At 39.9% G+C, this 23046-nt stretch overlaps 1 protein-coding gene across 1 annotated transcript in view; it reads right to left on the bottom strand.

Annotated features, from left to right (window-relative positions):
• EXOC6 (exocyst complex component 6) overlaps nt 1–23046 on the bottom strand; it is a 105716-nt gene that overhangs the window by 53887 nt on the left and 28783 nt on the right. Inside the window, exons 7-17 of the mRNA XM_015811279.1 lie at nt 22257–22412; nt 14946–15014; nt 13840–13923; nt 13713–13759; nt 12073–12193; nt 9848–9919; nt 8524–8621; nt 7734–7839; nt 6258–6367; nt 3883–3994; nt 2680–2814 (exon numbers count right to left, since the gene is read on the bottom strand). Coding sequence (XP_015666765.1) covers nt 2680–2814; nt 3883–3994; nt 6258–6367; nt 7734–7839; nt 8524–8621; nt 9848–9919; nt 12073–12193; nt 13713–13759; nt 13840–13923; nt 14946–15014; nt 22257–22412 — 1110 coding nt within the window. The remainder of the gene's footprint in view (nt 1–2679; nt 2815–3882; nt 3995–6257; nt 6368–7733; nt 7840–8523; nt 8622–9847; nt 9920–12072; nt 12194–13712; nt 13760–13839; nt 13924–14945; nt 15015–22256; nt 22413–23046) is intronic.

Raw genomic sequence — 23046 nt, 5'->3', positions numbered from 1 at the left:
AGAAAAGTCCCTTTGGGCAAGTCTTGCAAATCCACTTCAAAAGACCATGGAGGATTTCTACTTCACCTCTATCACCAGGTGTCTAAACTGAAGGCAAGACAGCTGTAAGCAACGATCCATAGAGCACCATGAAGAAAAGGGATTTAACAGAGAATATATGACAAGCTCTTCTGAACTTTGCTGTGTTAACAATTCCCATTTGCCCTAGTTATAACATTCACAAACGGTCACATGGTAATGGTAACTAAATGTTCTCCAAGCAGAAAATAGGAGAGGCATGATGCTAATCCCTTGAGCATTTTTTTATCCTCCCTATCTTCTTTTAACCTTGATGATAGAGACTAATGCTGGAATTTGATAGGTATCGTTTTAGATTTAGTTACAAAATAAAAGTGCTGAAGACAGAATTACTCTCAGTGGGAATAATCCTTTTTTAGTTTGTTGGTCTGTAAAATCCTGCCCTGTTTGGGTGTATACACAGTAAGGCAATTACTTGAAACTTAAGATGTAATTGTTAGGGAATTAACTGACGCCTGTTTTTGTGTACTTTTAAAAAAGTCAGTGAAAGAAAACATTCCAAATTTGTACAAATAGGTTCAGAAATGAGAAACATAGGATACTTTTTGCATTGTTATTCCACAGATCATTATCTAAAGTAAACAGATCATTATCTAAAGTATTAAAATAATACCTATGTTGGGGATAGGACCCAACAAACCATGCAGCTAATTCCACGGGGGCCAAAGAATATAAACTTTGAATCTTCTCAAAACAATATGACATGACAAACTACATTTGAAATGGATGGTTTTGAAATTATTATGATAGGATGAGGTCATGAGTAAATTTATGAACTGATAAAAGATATGCATGCACACGCATGTGTACGCACACACTCCTTGCATAAATCTCCCTTAGGAACTTATCTGCCATTTTATGCACATTTAATTATTTGAAATACTTTTACTAAACAGAGAGGGCCTTGCTTCTGAGTCAGTACAGTTAAACTTAACTGTCTGAAGTTTTAAAACCTAGTTTTATAGTCTCTAAAGGGGTCATGAATTCCTTATTATTTTTTATGGTTAATCACAAAGTCAGCCAGATTTTTAGATTGGATTTTGCATTTTTATCCACCTATTAAGTCCTTCCCAAGGACCTGGTATAGGCAGATGTTGTTTGATGGTGTTAAAGGTCATTTTGTTCCTACAAAATGTTATGTTTCCGAATTTGTTCATGGGGAAAGTGTGTCAGCTCTCTGATGATTTTGGTTATTGTTTCCAACATCTTTCTTAGCTCTGCCCCAAAATCATTTTCCTGGTCAGTTTCCACTAGCTCATTTATATCTGAGTGTATATGAAATGATTTTTTGCTTTCAGTTATTACTTTATACTTACCTAGAGACACTACTAGTACCAGAGATCAGAGAGCCAGAACTGAACACCCAAAATACTAATCTTCTTCCAATACGGGTAATCTTCAACTTATAACCGGTCATTTAGCAACCATTCAAAGTTATGGTGGACCTCCCCAGAGCTACTTATGACCCATTTCAAAGTTCAGATCTGTAATCACATTTTGAGCACTTGGCAATCGGCCTGCATTTACAGCCGTTTGGGCCTCCAATGATCACATGAGCATGATTTTCAGTATTTTTTGCTGGAAAGCTGTGTTTTGTTCCAGTTTTGGGCAAAAAATACCCACTGTGTATAATGAGTTTGCTTAACAACCAAACGGTTCACTTAATAACCACTGGAAAAAAGATCATAAAATTGGGAGCAACCACATAGTGTCTTGCTTAACAACTGCCACAACTTATGACTGTAATGCCAGACTCAATTATGGTCATGAGTTGAGGACTACCTATACTGGTACAAATGTAGGAAACTGTGTAATAACTGTAGCCTGTATACACTGGTTTAAATTTATTGTCAAATGAACAAACGCATAAATACCTGACATTCTCTTTTTGTGTGGTTTTTTCCCTGTGTTGGAAACTTCACAAAGCCATGTCTTTCCTAATGAAAATATCTGGATGAGCCATCAACATGTATAATCAAGCTTGAGAAATATATAGGTGTAACTGAAGATGTTGAGCACAAGCACATTTTAGTTTTGCCTCCTCCCAAATATGACCTCATCATTCCAATGTAACATATAGTTCACCATGGATTAATTTAATGAGTTATTTTAAAATAAGCAACACTCTAAAGTGGTTATTTTTATATCATTACAATGATGTACTTAAGTTAATATCACCGATTTTAGTTAATGTACTCTTTATAGGTGAGTGGTGTGGTGGCCTAAAGTGGAGCTATCGCCTCACAATCAGGAGGCTGTGTGTTTGATCCTAAGTAGCAGCAGATATTTCTGAGTAATTGTCTGCTGCAAATTCTGCATAGGCGTCAGGAAGGGCATCTGGCTAGTAAACGCTCAGCTCCAATCAATCGCCCCAACCCCATCCTGAAGCAAGAGATTAGAGGGATTAAAAGAAAAAAAACCTCTTTAAAGATAACTATTTGGAACTTTTATGATGCTGAGTCACTTTACCTAGTATGTTTGGGTACTGTTATTCATACATTTATAAACTGTACATAAAACATGGAACTAAAGCATGATATCTAGAAATAAAGAATTTGGCTGTTTAGACAGGGACTTGAAAACTGATTACAACTTACATACCTTAAATGTTGAAAGACCATACAGTCTTGCTGTGTGGAGAGTTTCTTGGGAAATATTTGTAATGTTAGTTATAAAGTCTTCAAGGTATTTACATGCTTGTTCCAAATGTGTTGTATTTATGATAATTTGCACCAGCTTAAAAAAATGTGAAAACAAAGATATAAGAACAAATTCTAATAAAGCCCCTTTTTAACATTTCAGATTAAAGTCACTGATAATTATGGAGCCGCCTCCCAAACAGAAATATATAACACAAAAACAAATATATAACATGTAATGGATTGATTATAACAAAACAGATATGTCTATATTAAAGACTGATTGTCATTTTAATTTAGAATACCAATGTATGAAAAACTCCATTGTGAACATTATGTGTGAACATTTTCTAGCTTCAGGAAATCTTTTTTACACTTATATATCCTGAAGTTGAAACTCAAGTACTTTGGCTACCTAATGAGAAGGAAGGACTCACTGGAGAAGAGCCTAATGCTGGGAAAGATTGAGGGCAATAGAAGAAGGGGAAGACAGAGAATGAGGTGGCTGGATGGAGTCACTGAAGCAGTAGGCATGAGCTTAAATGGACTCCAGAAGATGGTAGAGGACAGGAAGGCCTGGAGGAACCTTGTCCATGGGGTCGCGATGGGTTGGACACGACTCCGCAACTAACAACAACAACAACAATCCACTAAGAAAACCTTAAGTTGCTCCCTACAGAATATATGCTAGATAGCACATACTTTCCTATGTCTATTGAGATTCTCAGTCATCCAGGTCATAGTTATCCCAAAGGTGCTTTTTCACGAGGTAACTGGACTTTCTTGTTTTTCTTTGAAGAAAGTCCAGTTGCCTCGTGAAAAAGCACTTTGGGATACTTTCCTATGCTGTTTCTTTTTACCATTTACTTGGACTGGAGTAGTGGTAAATGGAATCTACCTACACGAGGAGTCTATCAAGCACTACAGATTTAACATATCAAATCATCTGAAAATTCCCCCTGGGGAGCCACAGGTTCAAGCAAGGCATAACTAATACCAAGATATATTTTAAACAAACATATCCACAATTCCTGATTTTCTTTGAAAAGTTCTGGGGAAATCGCATCCTTCCCAAGGAAAAGGTTTGAAAATCCCTGACTAATGGAAAAGTTTCAAAAGCCCCTGACAATGTACTGAATCTTAGAAAACACATCTCAGCACTTACCTCTGTCAAACCTATGTGAGGTTTTTTAATGAGGTTTTGTAAACAACTGCTTAAAGTTCTAGTCAGCAATAAATTTGTAGATTTTCTAAGCATGTCATCTATCTCTGTTGAACTGCAGAAAAAAAATGAGATACTCTGAAAACAGATGAACACTGCATATAAAATTACTAAATAAACATGCAGCTTTGTTTCTTTCCTACCACCTGATTATAACCCAGTGTCAATACAACTCTTGGCATGTTGATTGTCTTGGAGAACAGTTTTCCATTTAACAGATATCCTTACCAGTCTTCAACTCCATATCCCACCCTATATAGATATATTTTGCAACCAACAGAGGTAGTCCTTGACTTACAACCACAATTGAGCCCAAATTTTCTTTTGCTAAGTGAAACATTTGTTAAGTGAATTTTGCTCCATTTTAAGACTTTTCTTGCCACAATTATTAAGTGAATCCCTGTAGTTATTAAGTTAGTAACACAGTTATTAAGTGAATCCGTTTTCTCATTGACTTTGCTTGTAAGACAGTCACAAAAGCTGATCACATGACCCCGGGACACTGCAACCGTCATAAATATGAGTCAGTTGCCAAGCACCTGAATTTTCATCATGTGACCATCATGTAAAAAACGGTCATAAGTCACTTTTTTCAGTGCTGTTGTAATTTTGAATCGTCACTAAATGAACTGTTGTAAGTTGAGGACTACCTGTATACCATTTTAGTTACTCCAGAGAGAAACCTGCAGAAACTTAAACCTTTTCCATGTGACTGTTGACTTTGCCTTCTTTATTTTGGGGATTCTGCACAGCATCCACCAACTGTCACCATCTTTCCCATTATGTGCTGCCAGCACTCTCCACAGGCAATTAGAGTGGGAGCAAAACTGAAAAATAAAATCACCCATCTTTGCTCCGTGGCTTAGCATTACATAATGAGAAAGCAGAAAAAGTCAACTATTGTAGAATAGACATGCCACTGACAGGTCAAGAAGAGGAAACTAAGGCGCTCTGCTCCACAGCTTCAGTAGAAAGATGATGAATCTATGCGGCAATGCTCCGTGTGATGCAGAAGCCAACTTGATTTACCTGGAAAATTAATTAGTTTGGTTTTTCTAAAGCACCAATAGAAACTTACAAGAAGTGTGCTAAAATTCGCACATCAAAAATACTGCTACACTATCACTACATCATCACTAAATCATTACACTGGTTTAATATGGAGCTAACACTAACAACAAGGAGTTAATCTTTTCTCTACCCGCAAAATTTAAGATCTAGCACATATGATTTGCCAAAAGTCCAAGGAAGATGGAAAGCATTATATTTGGGAAGGCTCTTGTGTATTAATATCAAATAGTGTTTACTGAAGTTCCTAAGACATAATTTAATTTACATAATTTGTTGCCCCATCCTTCTGGAAGCATGATAATACATAAATTATTTTCATGATGTAGATATAGTATTCTACAGAAACACATTATTTTTATTTGTCCACACCTGTAATCAAGTATGTTTGCTTAACTGTCACAAAGGACTGAATTTCACACAAGCTAGTATTTGTTAATAATTTGATAAAATTTAGTATGTGTATTTATGTAATTTGAACTCTAGCTGATAGTATATATTTGTGAAGAGTAATTTGCATAATTAATGAATTCCTGTTTGGAGATGGAGATTAAGAAGCCTTATTAGCTCAGTATTTGTGAAAGGGGAGTAATTTACCATTGTCAACATTAGGCACAGCTTGACAACAAACTGAAATAGTTTCCAGATTTCAACAAGCAAAGAAATACACATTCCATCCAATTAAAGGCAAGTAAGGCTTTAAGATTAATGAAAATGGAAGCCTTTGAAAAGTGGAGTAAATTCTCCTTTGTAGTGTGTTCTATCTATCAGAAAATGAATTTCTCAATATTCCAAGAATGACTTTTTTTAAATACAAAGATATTACTCAAAGTTTGAACTGAAGAGGGAAGAAGGAAATTTATTCAAACAACAAAAGAACAAAGCTTTATTCCTTTCTACTATCTGCATTTGTGTGTATGTGTGTGTGAGAGAGAGGGGGGGAGGGAGGGGGGAAAGAGAGAGAAAGGGGGGGACGGAAGTATTTGAATTACTTTTTCTAAAAAATCTATATAACCTAATGAAAAAAAACTTCTTAGGACTACAGGTATCCTCGACTTACAACAGTTCATTTAATGACCATTCAAAATTACAACGGCACTGAAAAAGGTCTTGACTGTTCCCCCCCCCATAATCTTGTGATCAAAATTTCTTACTTATGACCATGGCTTTAGTTTCTGATTGTCTTGAAGCACAAGCAAAACACATTCAATTAAATCTACTATACAGACACTGATTTTATCAATGCTTACCTCCGATGAAGTGACTCTGAAAATTTAAGGCTTGCATAAATAAATTCTTTAACCTGGATATAAATCTGAGGCACTGACTGTGACATTGGAAGTTTCTTTGGAAAACGGTGCTGTGGAAGCAAAACAGATTTTCCATGTGGTACTGTATTTCAAAACGGGTCAAGTAAAAAACAATCTGAACTCAAATCTAAATTATATTTGGTTGTAATTTAGTTACTTGATTCTATTATTGTTTATCTAAAGTTTTATATACAGATAGTCCTTGACTTACAATAGTTCGTTTAGTGTTGGTTCAAAGTTACAATGACGCTGAAAAAAGTGACTTATAATGATTTTTCACACTTTCAACTGTTGCAGCATCCCCATGGTCATGTGATCAAAATTCAGACACTTTATGACGGTTGCAGTGTCCTGGGTCATGTGATCACCTTTTGCAAAGTCAATGACCAGCAAAGTCAATAGGGAGTCCAGATTCGCTTAACAACCGTGTTATTAATTTAACAACTAAGGTGACTCACTTAACAACTGTGGCAAGAAAGGTCATAAAATGGAGCAGAACTTATTAATTAATGTCTCACTTAATTTTGCACTCAATTGTGGTCGTAAGTCGAGGATTACCTGTATATACAACACCTGATTATGTACGTAAGTTATGAATTTAACTTGTATCTAATTAAGTTGCTTATCTACACATTTTTATAATTTCCTCCATGTCCTCCATTAACATTTGGTACTAATCTTTGGAGATGTGGAAAGCCACAACTAAGGCTTTAGAGAGATACACATGGCCTGATGTCCCATATCATATGTCTCTAAGCTACTAAGCTACAGTAAAATCTATTGGGTTAGGACACTGTGTGACCCCCACCATTGCAGTTTGTAAAGAGTTTGTGCTTAATGTGCCACTTGAACTCAACCAGTTGTGATTTATTCTACTATCACAGTTAAGCAACCAATGAGTAAATCAGGTCACTAGAAACAGATCCTGGTTGATGATGAAGATATGATTCAATCAAACTGCAGTTTGCTGCTTTTTTCAGTTATGATGGTAATCTAGTTTGCCATTATTTAGAAGTAAAAAATGCAGCCACTTCTATGCTATTCTCAATCCTGTTCAAACTTATATTTTCTTCTATACGTTTCCTGTTTATTTATTTTAATTTAATAATATTCTTGAAATAATATTCTTGTTTTGTGCATGAAAAAAGAGGAGACAAGAGCATGTAAATCTGAATATATTCACTTTTCCTTAGTTTTAAAATCTAACATGTGGAGTCCTGTGTACTCCCTAAGCTTGGTTATTTGCATGCATATGTTTCATTACCCAGCTAGGTAACATGATTAGCGCTTTGTCTGCTTTCTGGAATATTTGACACTCATATATGGTCCCAATAGAAGGGAATGTTGGCACACCAGAGTCTCATTCATTATTGGAATTAACCAGACAAAAACTAATATGCCACAAAGTTCTCTTACCTTGTCAAGTTCTGGATCTTGAAAAGGAAATTTACTAATCACAAGTTTGTACTCTTCCTCATTTGATACAGGAATTGGACTATAATTATCTGCTTCAAAAATATCCCTGCAGAATTTAAGGAACTAGTTAGGAATATATAGTTCAAGTACAAAATATAATGACATAGATGGGCACAATCCAGCCAGGGCTAAGCTTTATTGCATTGCATTTCTTGCAAAAGGAAAATTATGCATTTGTAAATTCTGATGTCAAAAATGTTGGTGATTTAAAGTGCTGTAAAGTATAGCTAGAAAAGGGGGCAAGAAGTATCCCAGCTGCAATTAACTGTTAGTCTGAGTAGACAATAACTCATAATACACTAATCAACAAATATTTGTGAAGCTACAATAAAAAAAAGTGGCTTCATATGGAAATGTAAACTTATTATACTACATTAAGTTGAAATCCCCGTAATACAGGACTAGTGGTCATGGTATATTAATGAAAGCAATAAGTAACCATTGTTTGTGTGTGTGTGTGTGTGTATGTACGCGTGCGTGAGTGAGTGAGACAGACAAACAGATAGACAAAATAAACACATGGAATTATCAAATAAATAAAGCCTCAAATTTAAATTACGTTCATATCCAGTCTGTCAGAAATGTTGAGATTTCTAAATTGTTGCCATTTCAGAAAACAAATACCATTACAAAAATTGGATAATGAACTCTTCAAATATTTAGCCATTAAAAATAAAAACAAAAGTGGCCATTATTTGGAAAGACTTTCTTCTTATCTTGCAATACTCACCTGAACAATATAGCCCACTTTTTAAGAAGTGTCTCATTGTACTGGTCTCTTATTTCAAATAAAAGATCAAATAGTCTGTTGACGGGGAAACCATAACCCTAACAAAACAGCAAAATAAAAGAATATTTCAAAGGTGCAAACAGAAGCAAGCATATGATATTACAAAACTGAGACGTTTGAGGCCTGTATCCCTCCTTGTTTTTGCAAGGAAAGGTCAGCATACCACAATCTCTTTCCCATTCAATAGTCCACTGGGGACTTTCTTTCCTCCTCATTCCCAAAGCAAGCTTGCTCTAATCTCTTTTCTTTTCCACAGCTTCTCATTTATCTCTGCCCTGCTTCATATGGTAATGTTGGAGCTCTTGTAATGAAGGAATGAATGGATACCACTTTCCTTCACTCTGTTCTTTATACAACATAGGAGCCAAGTCCTCTACCATGATTATCTGAATACATGAAGAGAAACAGGAGGGGGGGAGGAGGAGGAGGAGGAGGAGGAGGAGGAGAAGGGAAGGGGTTCCATATGAAAAGTTCAACCTTCCCCTTCAATTAATATGCTATTATATATTTCTTGCATTGATCTCCTTTGCCATTCCGGCATAAATATCAGTTCATTCTCTTTCTATCAAATGATATACAGCGTATGTTCAACCCACAGCTAGTAATGCGACCCCACAAGATCATAAATTTTTAACATTAAGATGTTTGTTTATATACATAACTATATTATATATTGTATATGCAGCCCAAGACAATTCCTCTTCACTCTGTGTGGCCCAGGCAAGCCAAAAGATTACAGAAGGCTAATATAGAGTACGGGCTTTCAAGCAGCTATCCTAACGTCACCATATTTGAGCACAGGATATTTGTTTCTTGCTTATAACGTTGATCTACAAGGCCAATTGTAGACAAACAAACACTAGACCTGAGGGATGGGAGGAAAAAATGACAATTACTTGCACCACATATTGAGCTCCTGAGTGAAGAGCAGAATATATATCTAATAAATAAATATTCAGAAAAATTGGGACTGCAATTCTTAGTATTCTCCTGAAGCTTTGATTTTGCTGAATGAGAATCCCACTACTGTTGTTTTAACAAATCCAGATGATACCAGGTTAGGACAAGTCAAATGTTACTGCAAACACATATGTCTTGTTTGCCATTCTCTTGTCTTTTTATTTTTTATGCCTTTTCTATGTTTAAGGACATTATTAGTTTATACTTAATTTTAAGACAGGTATTTCTTGAATCTAGTTAAATAAATAAGAAAAGGATATAGTAAATAGACATTCCATGCCTGAAATGCCAGCATGTTACCAACCTGCAAAGTATCCGCAAAGACAACTATCAGATTCTTCAGCTCCAGGACAAGATCAGGATCAGTGCAATAGGACTGAAAATTAAAATATCAGATTACGCTTAAGAAATTAAGCAAATTATTGTTTGTCTACCAATGTGTTGCTGTAAAGCTTACTAATGGGTGTATTTCCAACAATACTGTATGGATTTTTTTTTTAAAAAAAGGAGAAGTAAGAACAATATTGTAATTTTCTATTGAACTCAGAGAACAGGAAAAAGCAATCCAGAGAAATCTGGGCACTGTTTCACCACCTTTCTTCCATTTCTAAGGAAATATCCTTTATTAGGGTTTTCTTGCTATCATCTCTTAACTAGCAAAAGAAGATAATAGAAGAGGATTTGAGCTGGATCAACCTAAAAGCCTGTCCAATATAGTTTCTGATCCAAAAGTGGCCAACCAGATGCTCCTGGGAAGCTTACAAGCAGAGCATATTGACAACATGACTTTCTTCTGCTTATCTTTTTCTTGGTTTTTTTCCTTGAAACGTTTTGCTTCTCATCCAAGATTCTTCATTTCTGTTCTTCAGTTCCAGAAGTGAAGAAGCTTCTTGGATGAGAAGTGAAATGTTTTCAAGGAAAAACCCAAGAAAGTTCAATTGCCTTTTGAAAAGCATCTTTGGAACAACCATAATGATTGAGAATCTCCATAGACATTCCTCATAAATAATATGTGAGAAGTGTTTCTCTGATATATATATTACTATTAATTTACCTGATACTCTTCTAAAGTCACTCATGTTGGTGTTTAAGTCAATTTCTGAAAAAGTGCTCTACCTCTCATTTTGCTCCCCATCACTAAATTTCAGGTGTAAATGTTGGCTACTCCAATTTCTTCTTTAAGTAGAAGCTATAAAAATATTTAAGATAATCTCTGAGCTTGATTAGCGGGACTGCATACACACATTAATGCAGTTTGCTTGGCAATTTACAGATGTTCTCTTCTTAAAGAATGCTTTTTTTTATCTTCCCACTCTAGCTTGGATATGTGGGATCCCCTGATGGTCTCCCTTCTAAGAATTAACCAGATCTAATCCTCCTTAGTTTCTGAGTAAAATTCAGATAAGATTGGCCTGATTCTGTCATCTGCTGAGACCATAAAAAGTGTTATTGATGATAGAAAACAACTTGAAAAATATTGCATGAACATGTGTAGGCTTTTCTATATACATGTTTTCCGTATATATACTTAGCCTTAAGACATGTATTTTTCAGGCACTTAACATATGCTTTTTTCATCAGCTCTGGGGATCCATAGGGAGCCTGCAAGGTGGCTGTATGAGGTCAAGTGATGGTTGTTCTCTCACATTCTTGGGTTTTATATATTTATTTTATTTATAATTGACTCCTTGTAGATTGTTATGTAGTTTTTAATGGCTGTTATGTTTGTGCGCTGCCCACAGTCACATTTTGTTAGATGGGTGGCTACATAAATGTGATAAATGAACAAAAGAAATAGTCTGGGTTTATGTTAGATAACCATTTGCTTCTATTTACTGACAAACTGTCACAATAAAAATCCATCAGCTATTAGCAATTTTTGCTATTTTATTCTTTTATAGGCAAAAAATTGCAAAAAATTAGGAAAAGATAACTTTATAAGACTAAATGATATTTGTTTATAATTCCCCAACCCAAGAACAGCTAATAAGGTCTAGTAGGTAGTGTACAACTCTGTTACAATTTAGAGCTGTCCTAAGGCTAAGAGTTTTGCCAGTGAAGTTTACTTTGGAAAAGGGTTTGGAATTATAATTAGAAACTATTTCCTGATGCTATTTTCAATGCTCAACTAATTCACTCTGATCTAATAAAGAGGTCAGTTGAAACTAATTAGGACAGATTGCAATAATAAGAGCAGATTAACTCTGCATATTCTAAACTGTTCAGAATACGAACAGTTTGGAAGACCTGGGGAGTTGTAAATCAGCGGGGGATTATGCAGATAGCCCACGGCTGTGACTCAAAGCCAGATAGTGCAAGGACAAACAAAGGCTTCATGGGCTCTCTCCCAAATCTGAGCAATTTTTAATTACCAATACCCCCCTCCACATGTTAGACCTGCATTCTGCACCACCACCATCACCACCATTTCAAGCCTTCCCCACATTCTCCTTCCTCTAAACATACTCTACAGGGTCTTAAGTAAGTAAATTTAAAGGGAAGCTTAAAAAAAAAAAACAGCTCACTTACTGAATGAGTTCTAAGGACAGCGATAATCTTTGAAAGTGCCATGTTCCAAAGTTCATCTGTGTAAGCTCTTGTTATTAATCCTTGGGTTGCGTGTAAAATGTGATCCTCCACGACAAAAAAACTGAACAGGATGAGAAATAGTGGAATCAATGTGATTTTCCTGAGATATAATTGATAAAGGGCAATAAAGCGCAGTGCTCTCCCTTTTCCTCCCCCTTTCATCCTCAGCCCCCAAACCTGGAGGCTTCACTAGCCATTTCCCAAACTTTTGTAGTGTCAGTCCCATTCACACCTTTAGTGCTTAACTAAAGGGAATGTGTGAAGAAACCCATATTTCTCCATTTAATTAGGAAAAGTATATCTAAGATACAGTAATAAATGTAGACGTTTACCCCTCAGACTGCACCTCAGTGGGAGAGCATATTTTTTGTTCATGCATTCAACATAGCAAGATTGTGTGGGAAAGCAAGGCAGGACTGATTGCCTAGAGACGGTGAACTTTATTATAAATCAACAGAAAACCAACAACTGAATATGGGCTGGCTTGTAGTGCACTGAAGACATCTTGGCAATCAATGGATGCTCATAAACGAGAGATTCAGTCAATTGCTATCTAAGAAGGGAGCAGTGTTTTTTGCTTAATAATAGCTGTCATAGTTGCTGTGCATAAGACTCGTGGTTTTAAGTTATAGACTATGCAACGTCAGCCTGTAAATTCTGGGATGCTGTAGTGGAAATATGATAATTGTCAGCAGGCCTTAGAAAGAATATGTCACTAAGGCATCAATAGTCTCTATACCCTAAATATCCAATTCTTTATATTTTAAAAATATTCTTAAAAGTTCTGAATAGAACAATACAAGATAATGCAACTGAAAAAAGAAAAAAGTTCCAGAAAAAAGAAAAAAAATGAATTAAAAAACTCCTCCCATTGCAAGAAAGGGACTTGCCATGTCAAGGTAATGATTTAACAGCTAACCAGCTTATGTAATGTAAGATGTAATGATGGGAATGACTCAGCAGAGTCTGTGTCCCTTTAAGAGCCTTTGTTTAAAGGGAAGGCTCCACAAATGTGTTCTCTCTCTCTTCCGTTTCCTGCTCTAACTGTGGTTTGTTGGAGCCTGTTGTATTAGCACATGTATGTATATTGTTCCTGGTGTATGATATTGTAGATAGTGTAAGATAAACCACCATTTATTACAGACCACTGTTTACTCCTGAGTTATCGTGTGCAATAAGACTGTGCACGCTCTGACATGCCACCATCATCATGACAAGTACAAAGAATTCCATGATCTTTTCCCCTCCTTTTAGCTAACAAATAACATCCCATAACCCATTTCTTAATAGGCAAATTAAATTAGTACTGTCTTCTTTAATCCAGTTACCACCAAAAGTTCCAAATAAAGCTGTAAGATTTTAACATCTAATAGATCCAATTCTTTAATACACACATTATTTATTTTCAAGAAAACATAATTTGATATATGATGATGGGAGGAGCAAAGGAGCACAACTGTTCCTACTCCTTGCTATCTTAAAATATCAATTGCTAGTGTTAATATAGCAAAAATAAGGCAAAAAAGCATATGCAAACCAATTGAAAAGTTGTAATAAGTACAGATAGCAGCTTTACTCACCCTACAATTTGACTGAAGTATCTTCTGTAATCTTCTACTGTTTCATGCTGTAAGAAAAGAACACAATCATTTAACAGAAAGCAATGTGAAAGGTTGTATAAATCTTTTCTTTTTTAAATTCAAGTACCATGTTTGACTGTGGCTGTAAAACTAGTCTTGCTTGTTTCCTCCTCTGTTTTCTATAGTAGTTTTCAAATGTTTCTGCATCACCCTAAACAAAAAATATACACAATTTAAGACATCTCTTTGTTCTCCCAAATATCTTTATGATAAATGTCCCCACACTTCTGAATATGAAAAATAGCTTTTTTAAAAAAATATGGGATACTAATAACTTCAAATATACAGTATACTGTGTGCATGTACTGTCCGATTCTGTTTTACTACAGACATTTTATTTTAAAAATACTCCTTTAAATCAATGTTCCAGATACGTTTTGTCTATATATCATTCTGTCTCATAGTGGAAGCAATCCTATCATTCTGTCTCATAGTGGAAACAATTCCCAAATTACCGAACAATGCTTAATAGTTTTAGAATGAGCCATCACTTGAAGTTAATGTCATTTCATGACTTCTTCATTTTCATGCCTTGTTCTGAAGCTGTTTGCTATAGTTTCCCATTTTGGATGGAACAAGAAGCTATAGCTAATTACAGATTCATGCTTTATTACTATAGCATATCCCAGCTGAATGTGCCCATGGTTTATAGGTTAATTCATATCTCAGTCTTTTAAGCCAATGTGTGATAGTATGAACTCTTACATGAATTAGCTAATCAATCTTTGCTTGCTGTTAGAAAAACAGTGATCTTTCAGATCTATCAGGTATAATGTTCCTATATGCTCCTCACATACCCTGTTTCTGGCCCTCCAGAAACTGGATTAGCTAATTCATGTAAGAGTTCATACTATCACACATTGGCTTAATAGACTGAGATATGAATGAGGTGACAATGGGAATTAAGAAGAGAGGGGAAACTAGGGGAAATGTATTCTTTTTCTGCTGGTAAAACAGAGCCTCTAGTGGCTCAAAGGCTCTTGTCTTTACAGAAGGACTCTTTTTATGAATGAAAAAACAATGCTGCAACTAAATAGGCAAGCTTTACTAGCAGGCAATAAATTGCACGCACATATTTAATATTAGACTGTACGTACATTTCTATATATATATATATAAACAAATAAAAGGGTTTCATGTATAGCATATATACATATGTTCATATATACATACCAGAACTGAATAAATATGTAGGCATCTATATACAGGAGAAAAATCTACCAGATCGTGAGCAGTCAAAACCTGTAAAAATGCATCCCCCCCCCCAAAAAAGGCAAGAATATAACTTCCAATCAGCTATAATATTACAAAGCAAACTTTTAGCATAAATTAAAAATAGGCTCAATGAAAACCAATACTGTTTTCTATGAGCAAAATTTTGTTATGAGTAGTTTCGTGATTGTTATGGTAACTAAAGAGTACTTATTCAAAAAGATTACTACTGTGCTCCATCAGTAGTTAAATTATAAAATACACTTTATAAAAGTCCTCCCCAAAGGTGCCTTAATCTAACAAAACTGGGGTTTGTGTGTGAAAGCTTAACCAGGGCTAGTAAAGAATAAAAAGGGCAATGGTAGTAATAAATAAAACCAGTGTATTAAACAGTATGTATATAAATGGGCGTTGTCTTACCTGAACGCCATTTCTCAGCATGTAGATGTAGCCTCCACCGATGGGTTATCGAAGCCTTCCTGCTCAGTTTAGACTAAGACCAAACTTTGGCCACGCCTCCCTAGGGCGGTCCTTCCCCAGTTTGTTGATTGACGAGGCGAAGCTAATATGGTCTGACACAACATTCCTCCTGAAAGTACCGCCTAGACTCACCTATAAGGGCGGGTGTGGAGGCTACATCTACATGCTGAGAAATGGCGTTCAGGTAAGACAACGCCCATTCTATAGCATGTGAGATGTAGCCTCCACCGATGGGACATACCCAAGCCGCAATGTCCCCCAATGGGAGGGAAGTCTAGGCCTGTGAGTCGTGAGCCGCCACCACCCACTGCAAGACCCTCCTGCCAAAGGCCGCATCAGCCGCTGCAAACTGATCAAGTTTGTAATGCCTTATAAAAGAAGAGGGAGAAGACCAGGTGGCTGCCCGACAAATCTCTTCCACCGAAGCCTGGGCAGAATAAGCCGTAGTCGTGGCTGCACTACGCGTGGAATGAGCTGTGACGTTCGCCGGAACCTGAAGAGACTGAGACTTGTATGCATAAGAGATGCATGCCCTGATCCATCTTCCAATGGTTGAAGATGATACCTTCAGACCCTTGGAAGAAGGATGGAAAGACACAAACAGAGCCTCAGTCCTGCGAAAAGGCTCTGTACGTTTTACATAGTGATGCATGGCCCGTCGCACGTCCAACGTGTGCCTCATCTTTTCCAGTCGATGGGATGGTCGAGGACAAAAATTTGGAAGAACCAGGTCCTGAGATCTGTGAAAACAAGTATTGACCTTCAGGATGAAGGACGGGTCCAACCGAAGGACCACCCTGTCATCCAGAAAGTTACAGAGGTCCCCTCTGACCGAGAGCGCGGCCAGTTCAGAAATACGTCTTGCCGAAGTAATGGCAACCAAAAAGGCGACTTCAGAGAAAGGAAGTGTAAGGAGCAAGACCTAATAGGTTCAAAGGGTGGCCCCGTGACAACCTGCAACACCTTTGGTAAATCCCACGTGGGGTATCTATGCACCACGGGAGGAGCAGTGTGAACTGCACCCTTAAGGAAAGCCCTGACTGTCGGGTGATGGGATAGTTGCGCATGATTCTCACAAGTGAGAACTGAGGACAAAGCAGCAATTTGTCTACGTATAGTGTTATAGGCCAGGCCCTTGTTCAGGCCCTCTAAGAGGAAATCCAAGATGATTGGAATGGAGACTTTCAACGGATCTAAACCCTGGGAGGCGCACCATGCGCAGAAATGCCTCCATGTGGCATCATAAATTCTGTTAGTTGAAGGACGTCTGGAGGCTTGAATTACCGCTATGACGTCTGGGGAAAATGACTGCCTGGCTAAACTCTCCCGCTCAAGTGCCAAGCAGCTAACTGAAGCCACTGCGGATCCGGATGTTGTAGCTGACCCTGACTGAGAGCAACTAGATTTGGTGGGATCTTCCATGGCGGAGAGACCGACAGATCCACGAGGTCTGCAAACCAAGGTCTCCTTGGCCAGTGAGGGACCAACAGGATCAACTCCGCCTGTTCCAAAAGCAGTTTCCTGATGACAGCCTGAATCAGAGGAAGAGGGGGGAATGCATACAGGAGCCCCTTGGGCCAAGGGCTGCGGAGCGCATCTGTTCCCTCCGGCCCCGGTGATGGAAACCTTGTGAAAAATCTGGGTAGTTGAGCGTTTGCCGACGAGGCAAACAAGTCCACCTGAGGTTGCCCAAACCTTTCCACTATTCTCATGAAAAGAGCCGGATCTAGGTGCCACTCTGAGTGGTCTATCAATACCCTGCTCAAAGAATCGGCCTGACGATTCGCCTCCCCGGAGATGTGCTCTGCGCAAATGGATGCCAGATTGAGTTCTGCCCACAGGCCCAGGGATAGAGCTTCCTGTATGAGGGTCCAAGACCTGGTCCCCCCCTGCCTGTTGACATGGGCCTTGGTTGCGACATTGTCCGTCATTACCAGGACGTGTCTTCCCGCTACTATGTGGGCAAATTGGCGTAAAGCCAGGTGTACAGCCCTGAGCTCCAACCAATTGATGATGTGAGCGAGATCGGATTGGAACCACTGTCCCTGTGCCATGTGAGTCTGCATGTGCGCGCCCCAGCCGAACAAGCTGGCGTCCGTGGTCAGGACGAGTCTGTGAGGCTCCTTGAACAATGAACCCTTGTGTATGGCTGCCGACACCCACCAGTGGAGAGACACTAGAGTGTGGTGAGGAACTCTCACTTTCCGTATGGAGGCACTCATGTTCTTCCTCTGGAAAGGTAGGAGGAACCACTGGAGGTGTCTGGAGTGAAGTCGTGCCCAAGGTACTATGCCCAGACACGAAATCATTTTCCCCAATAGCTGAGACAGCTGAACCAGTGGAACCACCTTGTTTTTCTGGATATTGCAAACTAAGGATTTGATGCTGTCTTTGCGTTCTTGGGATAGATATACCTTGCACAGGTTCGAATCTATCACCGCGCCTAAGTGTAGAATCCGAGTGGTCGGAATGGTGTGACTCTTTTTGAAATTCACGGAGAAGCCGTGCCTCTGAAGAGTCTGAATTGTGATTTGTAGATCCAACTGTGCTGCCCGGAACGACCTGGACTGGACAATGATGTCGTCCAGGTAGCACTGTACTCTTACCGGTATCAGCCTGAGATGGGCTGCTAATACCGCCAGTAGCTTTGTGAAGACGCGAGGGGCCGAAGAAAGACCAAAGGGCAGAGCCCTGTACTGATAATGCCTGTGTGCATGGCAAAAACGGAGGAACCTGCGGTGATGGGGTCTGATTGGGACATGAAGATAAGCCTCTGTCAGATCTATGGAAGAGAGATAATCTCCCTTCCTGATACTGGCCAGGATGTATCTGAGGGACTGCATTTTGAACCGCCTGTAGGCTATGAAATGGTTCAGTCCCTTCAGATCCAAGATCGCTCTCCAACCTCCCGATGTTTTGGGAACCACAAAGAGGACGGAGTAAAACCCCTTTCCCCTTTGATCCGGAGGAACCGGCTCTATGGCCTTTATATCTAACAGATGGGAAATGGCCTTGGAGACTAGCCCAGCCCTGTTTGCGTGTTTTGAGGTTGGACACTGGATGAATCTGTCTGGGGGGATGGAGTGGAATTCTAAGGCTAGTCCTAGCCTTATGGTCTCCCTTACCCAAGCATCGTTGGTGGTGACCTCCCAAACGTCGCTGAACAGAGTCAAGCGACCTCCTATGGGAGGATCCATAATGGCGTCACTTGGACCTCCTGAATGAACGTCCTCCAGCTCCCCTAAAGGGGCGCTTGTTCTGGTATTGCCCCCTGGTTCCTGTGTTCTGGCGGCCCTGTTGTCGATCCTGTCTGGGGGAAAAGGATCGGGAACCTCTGGGCCCATCCCAGGACTGCCCTGCTCGAAAGGGCTGCCGCCACTCCCAGGAAGCTCCAGTCCGAAAGGACTGTCTGCGGAATTCTTGATGGGGTCTCCTATCCGCCTTTTTGAAGGGGTGAGCCAATGTTTTCCTTTTGTCCTTACCTTCAACCAGGTGCGGTTCTAAAACTGCCCCAAATAGCTAATTACCCTTATATGTGTCTGTAGCCAGACGCCATCTTGATTTAAGATCTGCCCTCCACTGCTTGAGCCACAAGAATCTACGAGACGCTACCGTGGCAGCTATAGACCTGGCAGAGTGCTTGACCGCGTGGAGGGATGCGTCTGCGATAAATTCCGCAGCAGCCATCAGTTTCCCCAGATTTTGTTGCGCACGCACCTGATCAGGGGGAATTAAAGCCTGTAACTCACGGAGCCACATGATGGAGGTCTTCGCAAAGAAGGATGAAGAAGTCGCCGCCTTGATGGCCCAGACTGAGGCCTGATGAGCTCTGCGGAGAGAAAACTCAAATCTTTTATCCTCCGCCTTGAGGTTTTCTGCCATGTCACCCGGAACTGTGGACGTGGAGAATAAGGACGTCAGCGGGGCATCTACCTTAGGAACCTCAAGGAGGGAAGAAAATTTAGGGGAAACATTAAATAGTTTCTTTTCCATGCTGCTGGGTTGAGTGGAAGTGGACAGTGATGCCCACTGGTCCTCCACCGTGGTGTGGAACACTGCAGGGCAAGGAATATGTTTTTCCTCCACAACCTTCACCGTAAATAAGGGGTTTGACTCCTGTGGAGTCGATGTAGAAGGTTCAGGTTCCTGTTCTGTGACCAAATTGGCCGTGGTACAGGCCTTTAATAAAAGGGATTTAAAAAGAGAAGGATCGAAGAGACCGGACGTTGGAGCCGGATCAGAAGCTCCCTCTTCATCCTCTGACATAGGCAGGTCAGGTGCGTCTAAGTCAACCAACTCGGCCTCCCCAAGGTGAGAGGAGGTCTCAGAAATACCAGAGCCTGTGGACTGTAGACCCTCAATGCGACCTGCTGGCAAGGTTGGAGGTGAGGTGGATGGGGCCTGTGAAGGTCCCTGACCCATGGAGGATGCCATAAATTGGGTGAAGGCCTGTTGCATAAAGGTGTTAAACTGTTGTGCCCAGAAAGTTTGCTCTGTAGGGACAACCCCAGAAGTAGAGGCCTCAGCGGGCTGAAGGGTGTTTGAGGTAACTGGGACTGAAGGACTAGAAGGAAAGAGCGGGAAACCTGGAGGGGAAGAAGGGAGACCAACCTGTTCAGTTCCCCCTTGAGGAGACCAAGCCATAGGAGCTTGATAAGAAGGCACTGGTGGAAGCTCAAATGGTGAACTGCCCAGAGAAGCAGGGGGAACCACGTCAGCTTCACTGGACCTGAGCCTTTGTGTCCTGGAGAATTCTTTCTCCAATGCCAGATGTCTTCTCGTGGCCTCTCGCTCAGCAGCCTTGGAGGGTTCTGCAGGCAGATGTTTGGTTTTGGCTTTTTTCTTTCCCCCCGCGCCTACATCAGAAGATCTGCGCTTGGATTGTGCGGGGGGGGGGGCAACTGAACCCTGCGAAGTCTGAGGAGAAACACCATCTGCCATTGTGAGCCGGACCTTCCAAATGGGAGAAGCCCTGCAATGGGGGTAAACGCGCAGATCAAGTTGTCCGGGAGGGAGTCTTCCTGCGCCCTAAGACAACCACAATGGCAAATAGCCAGACAGATTAGTAAAGCTGCCTGTTTAGGCCCTGCAGGCACAGCGCCGCGAGCTATTAGAACAGGTGGAATAAATTCTCCCAATAAGTGTATCAGGAATAAGGTTATTAGATAATACAAACGATGAGAAAAAAAGAAGAATCTTTTCTTCTAAATGTAATCCTTGAAAGGATCAGAAAAAAATTGTGGAACACCCCCTAGAAAGCCCAACACAGCAGGCTGTAAAATGTTCTTTTGCAGGCCTAATCTCCGTCAATGTGAATGCCCCACCAAAATGGCGGCCACACCTAGTACGAAAAAACAAAATGGCGGTCACAAGCCTCGTGGCCGCCAAATGGCGACGCTAGAGGAAAGGGAAGCGATATATAAGGTCCTGCCAGGTGGCCAAGGGGCCCACGGGTCTCTGCCACCCAGTCTTCGCTCCCTTCGAGAATAAGGCAAACAACTTGCGATTTGCAGCTCAGGTAAACAGGCCTCCGCTATTCGCCAGAGCCTCGTGGCCACGAGGAGAAGAAATCCACTCGCCCAACCTTCCAGCTCGAATACTGTCCGTTCCTGACCTGGGGAAATTCCCCCTCTCCGTGTCAAATCAACCGAGCTAAGAACGGACTCGCAAGCGGTGAGGGAAATCCCAGCTCTGCGCCAAAACTTCGAGCCGAAGAAAAAGCCTCCTAGCGCTCAGGGAAAACCCCTCACAGCGCCAAACAGCCGATCGAAGCCAAAAACAGTTTACTTTCAGGGAAACTCCTTCACAGCGTGAGGCAGACGAATCTATGGAAAAAAGGCTCCCAAACGCTCAGGGGAATCCCTTTCGCAGCGCTCAAAGGCGGAGTGAAACGGAGGCAAACGGCAAACTCGAGGCTCCCAGGGAAGCGCGTCCCTGCAGGGAGTCCCCTGAGGGCTGAAATACAGCAAGCCAAAACCCCTTCTACAATCGTTCTAATAGGTAATAAGATTGAAGGGAAAAATAATAAAACGAATGAATCTTGCTAACTCACTTTACCTAAAGCTAAATACAATTAAATTATTTGAGGAGCTATGCTAAGTTGTGTCCTTACTGAGCCGAGACTAAGAACAAACTGGGGAAGGACCGCCCTAGGGAGGCGTGGCCAAAGTTTGGTCTTAGTCTAAACTGAGCAGGAAGGCTTCGATAACCCATCGGTGGAGGCTACATCTCACATGCTGTAGAATTATGCATCTTCTCACTTTATTTTGGGCTGTATGAATTCAACAAAAAAGATCATATGTACTAGGTTATGACTTCCTTTATGAATATAGTAGAATCCATTTGTCACAGAAACATCTGTCATGCTAATAAAACAAAACATTGTTTTCTTTATTGTGAATTTTCTGTGATTTTCCATCTCAAATAAGCTCAAGATGCTTTCCAAAATTATCTCAATCTAGGACAGTTACTGTGGCAATAGATATTTGATAATTGATAGTTTATGTAGTGAAGCTGTTATCCAGGAAGGACAAAATGGAGATAATCTCCTACATTTTCTTCTTTCCTGATAACTAGAAAGAGTAGCATAAAACATTCAGCAAAATCAAATTCATATGAATTATATTTATCAAACATTATAGCATTTTATGCCGTGAGCAATTTTTTTTAAAGTTTCATCTTATATCAGAATTTTTTGATATAAACTTCAGATGTCTGCTTATTTCTCAGTTGAACCTTGGTCTACAATGGACATACCTAACCATCAAAATACAATAAAATCCACTGAAATACCTCCTCTTCGTGTTCTTCTTCATCTTCTACGTTTTGCTTTGAAACTATTTCACTCCTTGCTTCTGCAATTCCATTGCTATTTATGTATACATTCTTTCCACAGCACAAACTGCTCTGCTTCTGAAGAGCAGTATTAAAAGTTTTTTGCTGCTGTGCCTGAATTTATAAAGTGCACACAATCAAGAAAATAATCAATGAGGTCTCTTTTACATCCTAAGAAACAAATGCAAGTCATAACGAGGGCAGAATGCTTTAGCTGGATCCAGCAAACCTCAGCATTTTTCAAAATAGTGGATGCAGTGTGGCAAACTTGCTGTGCAGCTGAATATATGATGGAAACAAATGTGGAAGAAGGATGCTAAACCTTCTTTCAACCAACCCAACTGAAGTGGGGGATGATATAAGGAACGGAAAGAAGAAGGAAAAAAATATATAGTGGGCACATGAAAGCTTCAGTCCTTAAAACACTCTGGCTCCACCCAAGCACATCCACTTTACAGCCGGTCAGCAGAATGTACCCTTGGCAAAAGAGCCCAGCATGGTCAAATATTTTTGACAGAGTGTTTATGGGAAGAAGACAAACATCCACCCAATTCTAGACCCCTCTCCAAGGTTTTTGCCACATATCTAGAGTTACACATGAAGGCTTTCCAGAATGATTCCACTGGTTTTATTTTGGCATGCAACCAATGTGAATCTCATTCATTCAGTTTTACCATTTAGATGTAAAACTGTATTTTATCATTCAAAATGGGTAGGAAAAGGCTATGTTCCTGTAAAGAAGGCTGAC

Source organism: Protobothrops mucrosquamatus, unplaced genomic scaffold, assembly GCF_001527695.2.
Source record: "Protobothrops mucrosquamatus isolate PMUCROS unplaced genomic scaffold, P.Mucros_1.0 scaffold36, whole genome shotgun sequence".
Taxonomy (NCBI): domain Eukaryota; kingdom Metazoa; phylum Chordata; class Lepidosauria; order Squamata; family Viperidae; genus Protobothrops; species Protobothrops mucrosquamatus.
The sequence above is the reverse complement of the archived record's forward strand: the minus strand, read 5'-3'. Positions and strand labels throughout refer to the sequence as shown.